Genomic DNA, 17,032 nt, shown 5'->3' on the forward strand with positions numbered 1-17,032 from the left:
GTGTGTGTGTGTGTGTGTGTGTGTGTGTGTGTGTGTGTGTGTGTGTGTGTGTGTGTGTGTTCATATTACATTGTGGGGACCCTGAATTATAAACATACTAAATGATGTCTTTTTTTTATTTAAATGAAAAATGCAGAATGTTTTCTGTGATGGGTAGGTTTAGGGGCAGTGTAGAGGGATAGAATGCACAGTTTGTTTAAAATCCATTACGCCTATGGAAAGTCCCCACATATCACAAAAACACAATGTGCGTGTCTCTCTTTTGATTACATGATTGCCTATTATTCTCACACCGGCAGTAAATTATTCTTAATTTATTGGTAAATGATAACTCATTGATAAGTCAATAAAGAAAATTACATTCACTGTTCTTTGATTAAGTAATCTACCCAGCACTCTCACTCTGTCAACTATCTATCTATCTATCTATCTATCTATCTATCTATCTATCTATCTATATATATAGTAATTTTTGTCAGTAGATTATATTTTAATAGTAATTATTACTTTTACCATATTAAAACATCAAAACTTGAAAATTAATCTTAAATGACAACATTTTACCTTTAAATAATGTTTAAAAATAAACTCAAGTTGTATAATTCATTAATTTAATTAGTTTGAACCTCCAGACCATATGCAAAATTCTCTTTTCCGCTTTGCCAGTGTTTAATTACTCCCCACACCAACAGATGCACCAGACAGCCAATGATCACACCGACGACCCACTGAATGCGGTTCAGAAGCCACACCCACCGCCCCCCACAGGGAGTCTTCTCGTTTTAACAATGTAGATGTGCCCTTACCAGACCCAAGGGCTCTATGCATATTCACGCATCATCACATGGCTTCCCCTATTCTCTTCTGCTCCCTGTATTGTCCTGGCATCTGCCGGCAGTAATTGTTCCGGCCTGGAGCACAAAGGAGCCGAGGAAAGAGACTCCAGTTGGACCGGCAACCGCGAACACTTGTAGACGGTCTCTAGGGTGAGCTAAATGTGAAGATTTGCACTATAAGCCGACAAGTACTTTCACTCCAGATAAGACGTTTATATGTTTATATGATTGCGAGCCTATAAAACAGCTTTAAATGCCCCAAGTGCTCTTTAAGACGGACAAATTAATGCAAAAGGTAGCCAAGGCCGGAATTACATTAGAACAGTGCACTTTAAAAGAGCAAGCACATTTGATAGATTAAAAACAAGTATGTTTTTCAAAGAACCACAAAATCAAAATAGAATATTGCATGTCTATCACTCATTTTATTGTATTTTTTTCTCAAAAAAAAGTTACTTAATGCAAATAACAAAAGAACATGGTCACCTAAAGTAGCAAAAAAAAAAAAAGCAAGAATAAATGCATACAAAATCTGAAATTCCATCTTATAAATAACAAATCGAAATTGAAACATTTTCAGAATCGAAACAAAAGCAATAAAGTCAGAACTTCAATGGAAATAGAATAAGATGGCAATGAATTTTCGGAAGTTTGTTTCTTACCAACAGAACGACTTAAATAACAAATACAAAAAAAAAACAAAGCAGCTACATGGAACCAAAAACTTGGATGGAAAAACGCTTCCTCCACGTACACACAGTGCACTAAATTTACCAGTGACATACATGTATTTTACTACGTCCATGCAAATTGGTTATGCTATAGTTATCGTTAACAGCAGACCGCAGTATCGAAAGGGTTTAATGAAATTAAGGCTTGTGTTAGCGTGCGGAAAGCAAATTTGACTGGGCGAATATTGCGAGTTCAAAACTATAGGTGACGCTTCATTACAGTGTAAGGCAAAACCCTGAGTAACAACAAAAGTTTCAGAGGGGGACACCACGGTTGTAAGGGACGAATATGGGCTGACCTGGTGGCCAGCGCAAAAATAGCTAAACAGTAATCGCGAAGAACGTAAAGATAATGAAGTTATCTTTGCGTCATCCAGTCGGTTACAGTAGTAGTGTGTCTCTGCTACAAGTCCTCCTTATCTCGGCTGGGGACAAGCCAAGGACGACGGATCCGTGCGTTTACAAGCTAGGGTTGGTTGTGCCCACTCCCTGGCACTCGATAATGTAGGTGTCGCTGTTTCCGAGCTCATCCTCTGCTTTGCGGATAACAAATTTTGCCTGTAAAAGAACGAAAAATTGTTGTTGAATGTAACAATTCGGCTTGGTTTACACCTGCGTTTTGGTCGATTGGATCAAGAGTAGACGCATTCCCGTTTACACTTGGTGTTTTAATCTGTCTCTTTTGTCCACTTTTAACCACTTCTGTCCTGATTTATTCAAAAAGTCTATGGGCAGGTCAATGTATGGGCTGTTTCAGATCTTTCAATCTAATTAACAAAAGCTTGCACAATTTACATATGAACACACATGGAGACGACGGAAAAACACACGGAGAGCATCATTTCTTTTTCAAACCAAACCTTCAGTTGACATCTCAAATCCTGTCTGGCTAGCACGCTTCCCATGATTTTTAAACATTAGGTCAGAGGGCAGAGTAGGTGGTCTTTTGTGGTTGTTTGAATGCATTGACCACACGGATGCTCAATAAGTTTTCGACTACCTCTGGAAGTGGTCAAAAGTGGACAAACGTTTCAAGCCCCGTTTACACTTGTATTTAGCGTCGTCCATTTGTGATCCAATCGACAAAAACACATTTTAATACCAGGTGTGAACAGGCCCATAAGGGCTTTCACATTGGAGGAACATTTTCAAAGTTTCTATAACTATTGCCGGAAGTACCTACTTTTTGGTGTATATGCACTACAGGAACTGAGAATGGTTTTAGCTCTAGGAATGCCTTTTGGGGTTGAATAAATTAGCTTAAGAGTAGGGTCTAACCCAGCACAATAGGAACTACCAGTGACATTAAGTGTACGTTGATTGGCCAAACACATGCCATATGAAACACTGGCACTCCGCTTCTACAAAGTAGTGTAAACATCCAGGTAAACAGCAATAGATAGACCAAGTCCAGGCACTTCTCAAACTATCATAGTCCAGTTGTTGAATGGCTCACTTAAAGGGATAGTTCACCCAAAAATGAAAACTGTTGCCTTCAGGTTGTTCCAAACCTGTATGATTTTCTTTTATCTGTTGAACACAAAAGATATTTTAAAGATTGTTGGTAACCAGACAGTTGACGCCACCCACTGACTTCCATAGTAGGGGAAAAAAAAATACTATGAGAGTTACCAACATTCTTTAAAATATCTTCCTTTGTGTTCAGCAGAAGAAAAAAATCATACAGGTTTGGAAAAACTTGAGGGTGAGAAAGTAATGATAATTAAAAATTTGGGGGTGAAATATCCCTTTAAATGATGTTGTGTTGGCCGGCTTACATCACTTAACAGTTGCTACTGACGGTGTGCATGAAACCAGGAAAATGGTCTAAGGGGAAAAGCCCCTTATGATGCGTGTTCACGTCTGAACTTACGTTCGTGAGCTGCTCAGCGACGTGGATTGCCGTTTGCGTGTGGAGAGTGACTGGGCCCGTTCGTATTCTGGATGTCCCGTTCGCCAAGGCCATAAAAATAATAAGCTGTAAAAAGATATGCATAATTACTCCCCGAAAGAGCACGTCTTTGTTATGTCACTCTGAAACAGTTAAATGTTTGTATGTCTGACCTGGTCTTGCAAGAACTCGTCCACACAACCATTATGTCTGATGTTCCTTAGCAACATTTCAGCAGCCTCGATGCCAACTTTGTCAGCATACACACCTGTGGACAAACAGATGGAATATGAACAACAAAATCTAATTTTCAATATGATAAAGTTTAAGAATGGATCATCCAATTAATGGTAGAGGAACATGTCTTTTTGTCTAATCTTAAAGCAAAAATGAGCAAGCTTTTCTTTGTGACGTATCGCCCTCTAGTGCCTAAAATACGATACTAATTTTTCAGGACTGGGCAGCCAGACAACCCTTACCTTTTTTGCCAAGAGATGATCCTGCATATATGCAGCCAGTGGATGATTCTGCAATTATTCTGCCAGGAGACAGAAAATACACAGACGTTAGTCTGAAACCGAAACCAAAAAACAAACTTGAGAGTGGATGTACTCACATGATCCCATTGCCGTTTCCACAGGCCTTGTCCTTCTCTTGCAGAGACTGAATGTTGATGTAAAGGTCCTTAATTTCCTTCCTGATAGTGCGAACTGCTGCCGTGGACATGTCCTTCGCCAACTGAACATCAAGAACAATCAACCGAAGTTAAGAGCAGTTGGAAAATAAACAGATTGTTTCATAAACACCAATGTCATTTTCTCCAAACAACACTGATTATTGTATATGTAGCTGGAAAACCAACAAAAGAAAAGCATTTTGTGGGTAATGAGCTTTTTCAATGCTAGTTACAAAACATTCAATAGTGTAGCAAAGTAAAAAAAAGTTCCATTGTTCCATGTTTCAATATATGTTCCATTTTTTCCTCAATGCCAGTTACCTTGTTAAATAATGTACATGTATAAAATAAAAACTAAAATGCTTTTTTTTGTCAAAAAACAAAAAAACAAACACTAGATAAGAAAAAATAAATAAATAAATAAGCATGATGTGATATAGGAACTTTTGTCCTATTTGTAGTTACGGGAAGAAGAAGAAAAGAAAAATCGCAAATAATGCGGCAAAAATAATTAAATAATGTAAATCAAAATCTACGTAAAAAATATATATATTGTGGTTTTAATGTCATGTACAGTGTAAAAAAAAAAGTACAATCAACTTGGATATCTTGGATTAAGAAATTAAACAATTCGGTTATATTTCAGTTATTTCAACTTAAATTACATTAAATTGACTTTAAAAAATGTGTGTAGTTAAGCCATTTTTTAATAAAACCTTTTCAATTAGCGTAAGATAATATAATACATTTGAGTAGTTAAGCTAACCAGAAAGAAAAAAAACAGCTACCAATCTTATACCTTGAAGGGCAGTACTCCAGCAACAAAGGCCCTTCCGTAGATTTTGGTGATATTTCCTCTTTCGGTCATGTTGATGGGAGTCAGTTCCTTCACAGGGTTCACCTTGAGCACCACCTCGCCACCTCCCTTAGGATAGTAACCTCTGTTTTCAATGGAAAACAGTTTGAATGCATTTTAGTTATAATGGTTACAATCAGACCAAACTAAACCATAGTCACAATAAATACCTCATTCTTAAATCGCAGTCAAACTGAACTCCGAATCTCTCCAAGATTGGTTTGAAGACCTAGGAGGGATTAGAACATCATTGCGATGAAGTGAGCAGAATTAGAAGGAAGTCCATCTGGTCCTGCCAGCGGCACAAATACAAGTCTACGCGTACCTTCATTGTGTAGTCAATCTGAGGTGCCATTTCAGCATTGGTTCCTCCCTTCAGGCACAGCTCGGATGGACCCTGAGCAAACAGGGCGCACGGCAGCGATATCTGCATCAGCAGTCCCACGCTTCTACACGACAGACAACAAATGTACACTTAAGACGTGTTCACACAAAGAATGATATCTATATTAGCATCCACACCAATGCATGATATCATTCTGTTTATTATAAGCACGTGTTGTTGCTATAAAAGCTCAAGCTCTGTAAAGCTGGATACTGATTGGCTGAAAATGTATAGTATCAGCTGGGGGGAAAATTATTGTGAAAGTGATGTGCCATTATAGTTATAAATGTAAATTTTAAAATTCATATTTTTTACAGATCTTGGGTGTCAACAGCCTTAAAGGACAAAATATGCTTTCATGGTGTTGCAAATTTGTTTAATTTCATAGTTGAGGGGATATGAAGCATTTTTTGTTTTGCATGTTCCTTACCCAGCTGTCTGAGTGTCAGCGATGTGATTCCCACCCTTAATTTTCCCAGGAGTCAGCATAATTTCGGAGGATCCCACTGTGGCTCCCTCCAGATTGCCGTTGCACATGTCTCTCACCAGTTCGAGACCTGACAGATGCTGAGGCCTGGTGACGTTGAATAGGGAGGGGGGATGTTGAGATAACAATTGAACGGAAAACTAAGTGCGTGCAGTTTGAAATCCACTCATTACGACCGAAAGAATCAGAAACGCTCCATTTAATGACAGAAAATTAGACCTCACATTTTGAGGTTTAATAACTTTTATAGGAGCAGCATCTTTATATATATATTTTTTTTACAAACAGCTGAATCATTTACACAACAAAGAAAAAGATGGATTATTAAAGAGCTCTGATAAGAATCCAGAGCTTTTAAAGGGATAAATGTGAAGGATTACATGGAAAGTAGCCATGTGCTTCTGTGCCAACTAACAAAAGGCTCCATTAAAAATTCATGTTAAAAGTATTTAACAGCATCTTTGTGGGATAAACAACAGTATAAAACCACTTTACTTAATAAACAGTCACATATCTATATGGTTGACTTCAACAGTAAAGTGTAAATTAAGTAACTGGACTTCAACAACCAACTTTGCTTTGTTTCATGATTCAGTGTTGAAAGGAAAGGGGGGGAGCAGCGAGCATGTTAGACATATAAAAAAACAACTATTAAAATGTACATAAAGCCACATTGAAATACATATATATATATAATGTGTTTAAAACAAAATTGTCCGTACCTCAAACCTGGTGTGCTTCTACCCGCTCGGATTTTATTTATTTTGATTGACGCCCCTTGGATGCAACTCAGCGCCACAGACACCCTTAAAATCTGTCCCCCCTTTAAGAGAAACATCGAAAAAAAAAATTTAAACAAAAATTGCGACAGCTACTACATGTAGTTCTTGGGATGCCATTCTAACATACTAAATGTTGAAACTTTAATCGGAGATATTAAACAAAAAGCCTCGAAATGAATACTCACCCCTTCCATTACACTTCCGTCCATTTCGAACGTAGTTGCGGCCATTTTCGCGAAAAGCCAGAAATTGTTACGATGTATCAAAGTGCGCGTGATGAGCGACGCGCGAGTGGGAATAAAAGATGAGACTGAGAGCGACTTTCACACTGTATGGAAGTTAATATAAACCGGCAAATGACCGCAAACAATGCCGCGATAAACGCGAACTTCTCAACAAAAGCTTTAGAACAAGGGAACAGTCCTTTAGAACTGAAATAGGAAATAAAATTGATGCGCAGTTCGGTTGGTTTAAATAAATAAAGGAGTTGACTTCCCACAAATTGATTTCAGCGAATTTCCTGGCAACACGATCACACTCTCTGGCAACTAGTCTTGCCAGTCACTCTGCTATGGTGGACGAGTTTGGGCATGCGCAGATGAACGATGTCCAATTCCTGGTTGAATTGTTCTATTAAATCGGATCTTTTTATTGAATCATATGAATCGGTTCACTACACCACTTGGTTCATTCTAATATGACTGTGGTTTTCGAGTGAACCAAACCGACTCATTAAACTGAGAACCGTCCATAGGAACCGTCTCCTTGGAACATGTCCGATTCGTAATGAACTGAGAACTGTTGGATAGAAATAGATGAGCCGAAAGACTTTATATAAAACATTAAAGGGAATTTGCCCGATAACAATAGCAATTTGTCATAAAAAATGTTTTTGAAAATCTCTGATTCAAACAATTAAATTCATAATTCTCTGTCCCTTTAAACAGAATATATTGTTTAAATATACAGAATTAAAACTGCTTCGTATATTTTGTCAATCATCTGAAATTTTCTTTCTTTCTTTCTTTCTTTCTTTCTTTCTTTCTTTCTTTCTTTCTTTCTTTCTTTCTTTCTTTCTTTCTTTCTTTCTTTCTTTCTTTCTTTCTTTCTTTCTTTCTTTCTTTCTTTCTTTCTTCTTTCTTTCTTTCTTTCTTTTTTTCTTTCTATTACTATTATATTAATGTATTTTTTATTTTTTAACTGTTCATTATTTTTATTATTTTATTTAACTGTTCTATTCAAAGTGTGTTTTTATTATAAAAATAAAAATAATTCTGAGATATTTGCCCTTGGCCAAAAAGCTCCCTGATTGGACAGCGGAGCGGGGCGTGAGTGTGACGTCATTTCCGACTAGACCAAATCGGTTGAGAAACATGGCGGCCGTCATCACTGTGCGGGCTCCATTCGCTTTTATGAGACGCCTGGTATGTATTTACCTTTCATCTTGCACGCCATCTTACAGTTGCAATGACTTTTGAAGTCAACAGTTGATATTGACATGCCGTTTAGGCGCAAATTAGTCTCTGTAAGCGAGTACAAAACTGAAGGGTCCGAGGAACTAGCAGCCTGCAGCTATCTGAAGCAGAAGAACTGGACATTCGTGTGTGTGTGTGGATATTAGCAATATGTAAATGTTTACATTTAATTAAATGTATTCATAAATAGTATGTATTAATATGTACTAAATGTGTGTATAGACGACGTACTGGTCAAAAGTTAGGAATAAATCAGATAGATATTATTTGAGATAATTTTTTATGTACCTTTATTAATATCTTTATAGTTTCTTTATAATGTCTCATTATTATGAAATAATTCAATAAATTTCACACACAAACATATCTTTAATGTTTTTGAAAGAAGTATTGTTCACCAAGGCTGCATTTATTTGAGAAAGTACAGTAAAAACACCAATGTTATTACAATTGGGGGGGGGGGGAATCTCCATTGCCGTCATATGAATAAATTGCACGCTAAAAATATTTTAATAAAAAAGTTATTTGACATTTTAATAAGATATCACAATTTTGCTGTTTTTACTGTATTTTGATCAAATAAATGCAGCCTTGGTGAGCAGAAGAGAAAATGTGGAAAATGTAGACACTATATGTATGATTTTCCGATTAAAATTAGGGATGCACCGATCCGAAACTCAGGATCGGTATCGGCTCCGATCTGCCATTATTTGCCGGATCGAGTAACGTATCGGACAGACAGGACCGATCCAAATTCAATACTGTGTGCATAATATTCTGTGTTATTGTTAAGCCCCAGTGCCCCACTAAAGGCACAAAAACATTATAAAGCATCATCGCACTGTATTATTATTGTTATGAAGACATAGTTTAATGCCCTCCGCTGCGGCTGTCAGTCACTCTCCATTCAGCTTTCAATGTGTCGCGTTCAGTCACGGCAGTCAACACGATGAAACTCTCCAAGATTATTTATTGTTCCTGTTATTATGCTTGATAATGCTCTATGGTTTCTCAAAAAATGACTATCTGCTGGCGTTTATTGCTGTAAATCGTATTACTTTCTACCGGGTGTCTAGATCACAACACTGGACTACTTATTGTATTGTTCTTCACACACAATAACAGAAATGTTAAACTGTTAAAATAAATGGCTTATAAGAATACTGCATAGATACACTAGGCGTGTATATCTTGTTTTGAACTTCTCAATGTGGGCGGCGCGCTGTGTGCTGCTTCAAGCGGCTCATCCTGCGCACGGGATACGCATTCACACTTTGTGCCGCTCTATATTATAATACTTTTGTGCTTATGAAAGCCTTATTAATAGCCTTTCTTGTTCTGCCTGCCCTATCTATATGTTGCTCCCTCATTAAAAGGATGCACTATACATTTAAAATAAATGTAAGTTCTTAGTATATAGGCCATATTTCTAAATATATTTACTAAATATATTTACTTGTTTTTCATGAATATATTTTCTTGTAAAGTTTTTCCAGATTTACAGCTACACTTATTCACTTTTGTGGTTTCCTTAATTTTTCCCCCAATAAATGTTTAGATTTGATACAATTATTGTGCACTCGTGATTTTGTAACTTTTGCTGCTAAATTATTCACTACTCTAATTTATTGATCATCTATAGTAGTAAGCTATTTTTGTCATAGATTGTGATTTTATATATTTGTTTATTTGTTGTTTTTCTTTATAATGAAGTCTGTATTTAGTTGATTGTGTTTAACTCACAAAAGAGTGATTTTTCAATTCAACACACAAAGGTTTAGAAATTCTACATAGAATTTTTAAACAAAACTGCATTGGTATCGGATCAGTTTAGTATCGTATCGACCGATACTCAGAATTTTTAATATCGGATCGGTTCTGAAAAAATGGTATCGGTGCATCCCTAATTAAAATATCCTAAAACACACTAAAATGTAAAATGATAAAACAGCACTGTGTTACTTCACATATGCATGAACGGAAGAAGCGGAAGCGGTCGTCTGCGGCATAATAAAAGTGCTGTGAAATCAAGGCTTCATCAAGCTACGTCTTGTTTTGAATGAGCGACCTCTAGTGGCGAAAAATGACATTTTGGCTTTAAAAGGTTAGCTCACCCAAAAATAAAAATACTGTCAATAATTACTCACCCTAATGTTGTTCGGCACCTGTAAGACCTCCGTTCATGTCATTTCCTCTCTCAAGACCCATAAAAGGCACTATTCTCGTCGCTTCATTAAATGATTGTAGAGCCACTGTAGTGAGATGAATTTTTTAACAATATGGTGCCGTTAACTTCAATTTTGATCAAAGACATTGTTAAAAACTGAATCTCACTACAGTGGCTCTACAATCATTTAATGAAGCGACGAGAATAGTTTTTGTGCACAAAAAAACAGCAACTCAATTACTTGTATAGTGATGGCCGATTTCAAAACATTTTTTCCTGAAGCATTATGAATCACCGTATCGATTCAGGATTCGGCTCGCCAAAGTCATGTGATTTCAGCTGTTTGGCAGTTTGACACGTGTTTGAATCGATACGCTGATTTATAATGGTTCGAAACTTTGTTTTGATGTCGGCCCATCACTATATAAGTTTTTGCACACAGAGCTTCATCAAATTATTGTAGAACCACCGTAGTGAGATGGACTTTGTAACAATGTCTTTAGTGCCTTTTATTGGTCTTGAGAGAGGAAATGACATTGTGGCCAATCGAGGCCTTTCTGAGCCATCAGATTTCAACAAAAAGATCTTAATGTGTGTTGTGAAGATGAACGGCCCTCTTACGGGTGTCGAACAACATGAGGGTAAGCAATTAATATCAGAATTTTCCTTTTTGGGTGAACTAACCCTTTAATTATTGTGATTGGTCACATGCAGCCTTTTAATGAGATAATTGCATGTAAGTTTCACATGCACAGAAAGATGTAATTTATAATAATATTTTGAAGCAATGGGTTAAAACATTTGGGCTTTCTGGTTTTGAGTTTTGTTTTCCTGTTTAGCATGGCATAATTTAGATCATGCAGCGCCATTGAGTTTAAATGTCACAATCATACTGTTTTTGTTCTGTTGTATACTTCAGGTCTCTTCACGCCTGCACAAGCACTGCTGCTCGAAGGTCCATGCGGCTTGCCTTGTATACCAACCCCACTCATATTCCCTCATTGCTGGACAACAGCATCGGTTCTTTCGCACTAGCTATGGTGAGTTTTAACGTTTGTAATGAACGTCTCTGGGTTCTGATTAGCATAATGTGTACATAATCACTTTATGCTGCTTATTACAGTTGCAGCAAGGCCAGTTATGCCTTTCAAGCTCTCAGATATTGGGGAGGGAATTATGGAGGTCACCGTTAAAGAATGGTAAGTTTTATTTATTTTTGACACATACAAATATCTACCAGCAGAGGTCGCTATTATCTGTCTTGTCATCAGGTATGTAAAAGAGGGCGACAAAGTCTCTCAGTTCGACAGCATCTGTGAAGTCCAGAGTGACAAAGCATCCGTCACGATCACCAGCCGTTATGATGGAATCATTCGAAAACTCTACTATGATGTCGATTCCATTGCCCTTGTAGGCAAACCTCTTGTTGACATTGAAACAGATGCTGGTCATGGTAAGTATTGACAGTATTTTATAAGTTCATGACCTTTAGTATTGGGTTATTTAGTTTTTCATTGGCATTTTCAGTGGAAGGTCCTCAGGAGGATGTGGTGGAGACCCCAGCCATGTCCCAAGAGGAACACACGCACCAGGAGATCAAAGGTCACAAGACTCAGGCCACCCCTGCCGTCAGACGTTTAGCCATGGAGAACAATGTACGTTTTGAATTTCTCTTGCACCAAAACTACAGCTGTAAAGTTTAAAATATATATATTTTATATAACACATGTTTAAAGTAAAAAAAGTTATATACAGTATATATTTTTTGTTTAACTCATAAATACATAGTAGGGATGCAACAATACAGTTAGTCCATGGTTCAATACATACCTCGGTTTTTAACCACGGTTTTCGGTTAGTTTTTTTTGCTATTCTATTCTTAGGTGACAGGAACAGAGAAAGGTTAAGGAGAACATGTTTTTTTTGCAATACTCTTTATTTTACTTAATAGACTTGAAAACCCTTACTTAAACTTAAAACTTTACTTAAAAAAAACCTTGTACACATTCCAAATATGTTGTATAATATAATTGATTTGCTCATATCAGTGCGTAGACTCACACGCACACTCAAAAAGAGCTGAAATAAACTGAGATAAATATTTCAAACTGAGAGAAATGGAAATAATTAATTAAATCCAAAACTGAAAAAAACGCAATTCACAAGCATGTATTAAACGTGAATGCCATACCGAACGGTTCAATATTATATTGAGTATCCCTAATACATAGTGTTATTTTAGCATCATTTATATACTCTTATAGTATTTTACATAATATTTTTAAGTAGCTTTTTTAAGTTTTGATTTTAGTATTATGGAATAATGTTAAGTAATTTTGTTGTGTGCTTTTGAAATTTTATTAGTTTGTGATTGTTTTAAATATTAAGCTTATAATTTATTTGTATTTGAGTACTTTTAATATCTCCTCTTAAACTTATTTTATTTCAGTTAGTAGCCAAGGCAACATTTCTAATTTTCGTTAGTTTTTTTAAGTTTAGAACTAATATAAATGTTATAGCTTTGTTTCAATTAACAAAAAATATAATTTTTTTAATTTTAGTTAAGAATACACTGAATACACCACAGAATCATATATACCTGTCAGCGGTGAAGTGAATAACACTGATTATCTCTTCATCATGACACCTGTTAGTGGGTGGGATATATTAGGCAGCAAGTGAACATTTTGTCTTTAAAGTTGATGTGTTAGAAGCAGGAAAAATGGCCAAGTTTAAGGATTTGTGCGCGTTTGACAAGGGCCGAATCGTGATGGCTAGAGTCAGAGCATTGGTGATGGTCATGGGCGACCAAGGCTCACTGATGCACATGGGGAGTGAAGGCTGTGTGGTCTGCGTCTGATCAAACAGACGAGCTACTGTAGCTCAAGTTGTTTAAAAGGTTAATGGTGGTTCTGATAGAAAAGTGTCAGAATACACAGTGCATCACAGTTTTTTGCATTTGGGCTGTATAGCCGCAGACCATTATATGCCCATGCTGATCCCTGTCCACCGCCAAAAGCACCAACAGTGGGCACATGAGCATCACAACTGGACCACGGAGGATCCCTGATCTGATGAATCACGTTTTCTTTAACATTACGTGGATGGCCAGGTGCGTGTGTGTCGCTTACCTGGGGAACACATGACACCAGGATTCACTATTGGAAGAAGGCAGCGCTTTACACAATACATATCGTAATAAGGAAAGTAAAAAATATATATTAATGCATTTAATTAAATAAATGAAATCCTGAGACATAAAATTAAGTCCTGAATAATTGTCACAGAACAATCAATTTTACCTGAAGAATTATGGGGTAGTTTAAACTATATTTGCAATTAGGATGTTCACAGTAAGTCACAGGGGTACATACAGAAATCAAACGGAGCATGGCGTCAGCATCAGTGGGGGGTTGACTTTAGCCATTGTAATCAGGGGTCATAAACTCCTGCACGGGATGGGAAGTTGCTAGGCAGTGCAGTTACCCAATAAATCAAGGTCATGAGATGCAACTAGATAAGTGGCTAGTCTGTCAGCGTCACATAGTTGGAGAAATTAGTGTTGTTACTATGGCCACAAATGGGGGGCAGGGTGAAGTAACAAACAGGAACTACTAAGGATTTTTCTCTGTAACAACCTCACAGATCAAACTAAGTGAAGTCATCGGCACTGGAAAAGATGGGCGCATTCTCAAAGAAGACATCCTGAACTTCATAGCCAGACAGACGGGGGCCATCTTACCCCCAGCGCCCTTTCAGGAGATTTGTCCTCCCCCTCCTGCATCTGTAGCACCTTCAACTCCAGCTGTGAAACCCAGAGAGAAGACGACTCCACCTAGTGTACCTACACCTGTGATCCCTAAACCTGTATTTACAGGCAAAGACCGCACTGAACCCATTAAAGGTTTGTGTGCCTGCCTGTTTTGATTTGCGAAATGTTCATTTGCTGAAATATTTAGTTTTTTAAATTTATTTAACAAAGGCATTCAGAAGGCGATGGTTAAGACAATGTCAGTAGCCCTGAAGATCCCTCACTTCGGTTACAAAGACGAAGTGGATCTGAGCCAGTTGGTTCGCTTGCGCTCAGAGCTGAAGGGCCTGGCTCAGTCACGAGGGTTGAAGCTCAGCTACATGCCGTTCTTCATCAAGGTATGAAAGTGATTTGTGGGGATAAAATTCAAATCAAACCTGGTTTTCATATCTGTATTTTCTTCCTAACAGGCAGCGTCTCTTGGTCTCCTCCATTTTCCCATTCTTAACTCATCTTTGGATGAAAACTGCACAAATATCACCTATAAGGTCATATTTCCGTCTAAATAACGATATTTTGGATTAAATCGAGGTAGATAATTGAACATGGGTGCTTCTCCTCCAGGCTGCTCATAACATCGGCCTGGCGATGGACACCAATCAAGGTCTTCTGGTTCCCAACGTGAAGAATGTACAAATGCTCAGCGTCTTTGAAATCGCAGTGGAGCTTAACCGTCTGCAGACGCTGGGAGCATCGGGACAGTTGGGGACTGTCGACCTCACAGGGGGAACTTTCACACTCTCGAACATTGGATCGGTAAATTGAGACCTTCTGTAATTTAGTGCTAATTCCATAGCTACTCATGGAAATGACGTAACGTTCACTTTGATGTTGATTGTTTTCGGACAGATTGGAGGAACCTATGCAAAGCCGGTCATATTACCACCAGAGGTTGCTATTGGTGCTCTTGGGAAAATACAGGTGTGTAAAGTGTCACACTAAAATTCCAATTTACATACAATTCGGCCTATGTAGTTGGCTACATTAGGATTAGTCAATATCAAAGCATAATACGTTGGAAAATGATACAATAAAAAAAGTATGATAATGTAATTTGTTCCAGTACTGATGTACTAGTTTGTTATGCACTTTTCACACTAGCATTATAATGTCTTTTTGTGCTTTTTTGACATTTGAAACTTTTGGATTTGTTTAAAATAGTTTTGTAACATATGTTTGTTTTGTTATTATACACTGTCTAATATGGGAGCTTGTTTCACCACGGAATAATAAACGATGTTTGTGACTTTTTATCACACAATTCTGACTTTTTCTCTTAGAATTTAGAGATTTAAACACACAGTTGCAAGTTATAATGTCAGAATAGCAAGATATAAACCCGTAATTGCGAGAAAGTCAGAATTGCAATTCTAATTTCTCGCAATTGCGAGTTAATATCTTGCTGTTCTGAGGGAAAGACTTTTCTCAGAATTGCCAGTTTATATCTTACAAATCTGACTTTATAACACAATTGTTTATATCATGTAATAATGAAAAGTTGTAAGGAAATCACATCTATGAAATCATTTTTTTCTGGGGGAGAACCCCAGGACCCCTCGCAAAACAATTTCCCCACCTATCACATGTCTTAGCCGCTACTGACCCACCCACTTTTTATTTGCTTCCGACGCCCATGGGTTAGAAACAAAATTTGATAGTTGTTGTCAGATTTCATTGGTGATTTCAAATATTAAATTGAATCATAAGCTTGGCAAACAGTTTTGGAGAATTTGATGTTTCCTCATTCAAAGAGCAAACCAGAGTCGTTTTAAAGATGGCCGCCAAGTGAAATTACTTAGAAGGACTTTGGTTTTACATGTTCTTTTTTGTGTTCTCCTCAGGTGCTGCCCCGGTTCAACCACAAGGGCGAGGTAGTAAAAGCACACATCATGAATGTGAGCTGGTCCGCCGACCACCGAATCATTGACGGAGCTACCATGTGTCGTTTCTCCAACCTGTGGATATCGTACCTGGAAAACCCTGCCTTAATGGTCCTTGATCTAAAATAGAAAGCACATATGACTCCATATCCCGACACTAAAGGGTTTCGTTACTGGGGCACTGAGCTATTCAAGCCATTGGTCTCTCTCTATCATGACTGTTGCACATGAAGAACATTTCAACAGTCATGAAGCTAATAGCTAACTGGTGTTTTGTTGTTTTTCTTGTGATTCTCTCCTCTTGTTGCCTTACTGACAAAACATGTTACATCTACCAGAACGTATTGTGAATGTTAGAGAATATGAACTTCATGTAGCAATATGTAAACGCACCCACTTTTTTTTGTAAATGAACTTTCTACATACTGTAAAGTCTCCAATGATATTGCACAAGGGTTTTTAAAATGAACAGTAGCGATGAAAAGTAATGATATTTGTTAGTGGGTAACATCTTAAATATAATAATCGCATCAAATGAAATAGAAATTATATTTCTAGAAATATTATTATTGTCTCATTTTAAAATATTGCTATTCCTAAAAATGGCATTTCTTGAAGCAAAATCAAATTTCTTTTCAGAATAAATTATGACTAGAATGTTCTTGTTTCATGTTTTTTCACTGCTACTTTTCTTTCCACTCATAGTTTTTAAAGGACAATGGAAGTATTTGTGATTCAAACTTTAGATGTAAGGAATCTGTACTGATACGTCCTTTCATCTTCTCTGGTGTGACAATTCTTGTTGGAGCATAATGTTCTGCCACTCATAAATAATGGGAGTTTCCCTGAGAGATTATTGTGTTGTGTGTGAATTTCGAGGAAAGTGTTTTAATAAATTATACATTTGAGAAACAGTTTGACATAATACAGTTTATATACTCTGTTCAGTATGTTATTATTCCATCTGTTCTTATACATTCCAGGAGCCATAGTGAGCACAGCTAAGTCTTGTAGGATTTATGTTCCTTAGACAAGTCAAACAGTGTATATCAGTT

General features: G+C 37.1%; 2 protein-coding genes across 2 annotated transcripts; one reads left to right on the top strand and one right to left on the bottom strand.

Moving 5' to 3' along the window:
- Positions 1–1,239: 1,239 nt before the first annotated feature.
- On the bottom strand, positions 1,240–7,236 carry rtca (RNA 3'-terminal phosphate cyclase). The gene is made up of 11 exons (XM_067415799.1): positions 6,830–7,236; positions 6,585–6,685; positions 5,806–5,949; positions 5,316–5,439; positions 5,161–5,219; positions 4,934–5,075; positions 4,075–4,196; positions 3,938–3,996; positions 3,632–3,726; positions 3,441–3,545; positions 1,240–2,125 (listed from the first exon to the last, which is right to left on the bottom strand). The coding sequence occupies exons 1-11, from the start codon at positions 6,872–6,874 to the stop codon at positions 2,027–2,029; spliced, it is 1,095 nt and encodes a 364-aa protein (XP_067271900.1). The 5' UTR covers positions 6,875–7,236; the 3' UTR covers positions 1,240–2,026.
- A 717-nt stretch (positions 7,237–7,953) lies between these two features.
- On the top strand, positions 7,954–16,911 carry dbt (dihydrolipoamide branched chain transacylase E2). The gene is made up of 11 exons (XM_067415800.1): positions 7,954–8,068; positions 11,206–11,326; positions 11,410–11,485; positions 11,558–11,739; positions 11,814–11,941; positions 13,932–14,190; positions 14,269–14,435; positions 14,508–14,585; positions 14,662–14,853; positions 14,947–15,018; positions 15,939–16,911. The coding sequence occupies exons 1-11, from the start codon at positions 8,018–8,020 to the stop codon at positions 16,104–16,106; spliced, it is 1,494 nt and encodes a 497-aa protein (XP_067271901.1). The 5' UTR covers positions 7,954–8,017; the 3' UTR covers positions 16,107–16,911.
- The last annotated feature ends 121 nt before the right edge of the window (positions 16,912–17,032 follow it).

The sequence above is a fragment of the Pseudorasbora parva genome, chromosome 14 (assembly GCF_024679245.1).
Source record: "Pseudorasbora parva isolate DD20220531a chromosome 14, ASM2467924v1, whole genome shotgun sequence".
Classification (NCBI taxonomy): domain Eukaryota; kingdom Metazoa; phylum Chordata; class Actinopteri; order Cypriniformes; family Gobionidae; genus Pseudorasbora; species Pseudorasbora parva.

What these genes read in the sequence shown, in the direction of transcription:
- rtca (XM_067415799.1), bottom strand. Translation starts at nt 6,874, where the DNA reads ATGGCCGCAACTACGTTCGAAATGGACGGAAGTGTAATGGAAGGG. An exon ending in AGAAGCACACCAGGTTTGAG is followed by an intron (nt 5,950 to 6,584) that starts GTACGGACAATT and finishes CAACGTCACCAG; the next exon opens with GCCTCAGCATCTGTCAGGTC. An exon ending in ATCATCTCTTGGCAAAAAAG is followed by an intron (nt 3,727 to 3,937) that starts GTAAGGGTTGTC and finishes GTTTGTCCACAG; the next exon opens with GTGTGTATGCTGACAAAGTT.
- dbt (XM_067415800.1), top strand. Translation starts at nt 8,018, where the DNA reads ATGGCGGCCGTCATCACTGTGCGGGCTCCATTCGCTTTTATGAGACGC. An exon ending in GCACAAATATCACCTATAAG is followed by an intron (nt 14,586 to 14,661) that starts GTCATATTTCCG and finishes CTTCTCCTCCAG; the next exon opens with GCTGCTCATAACATCGGCCT. An exon ending in CACTCTCGAACATTGGATCG is followed by an intron (nt 14,854 to 14,946) that starts GTAAATTGAGAC and finishes GTTTTCGGACAG; the next exon opens with ATTGGAGGAACCTATGCAAA.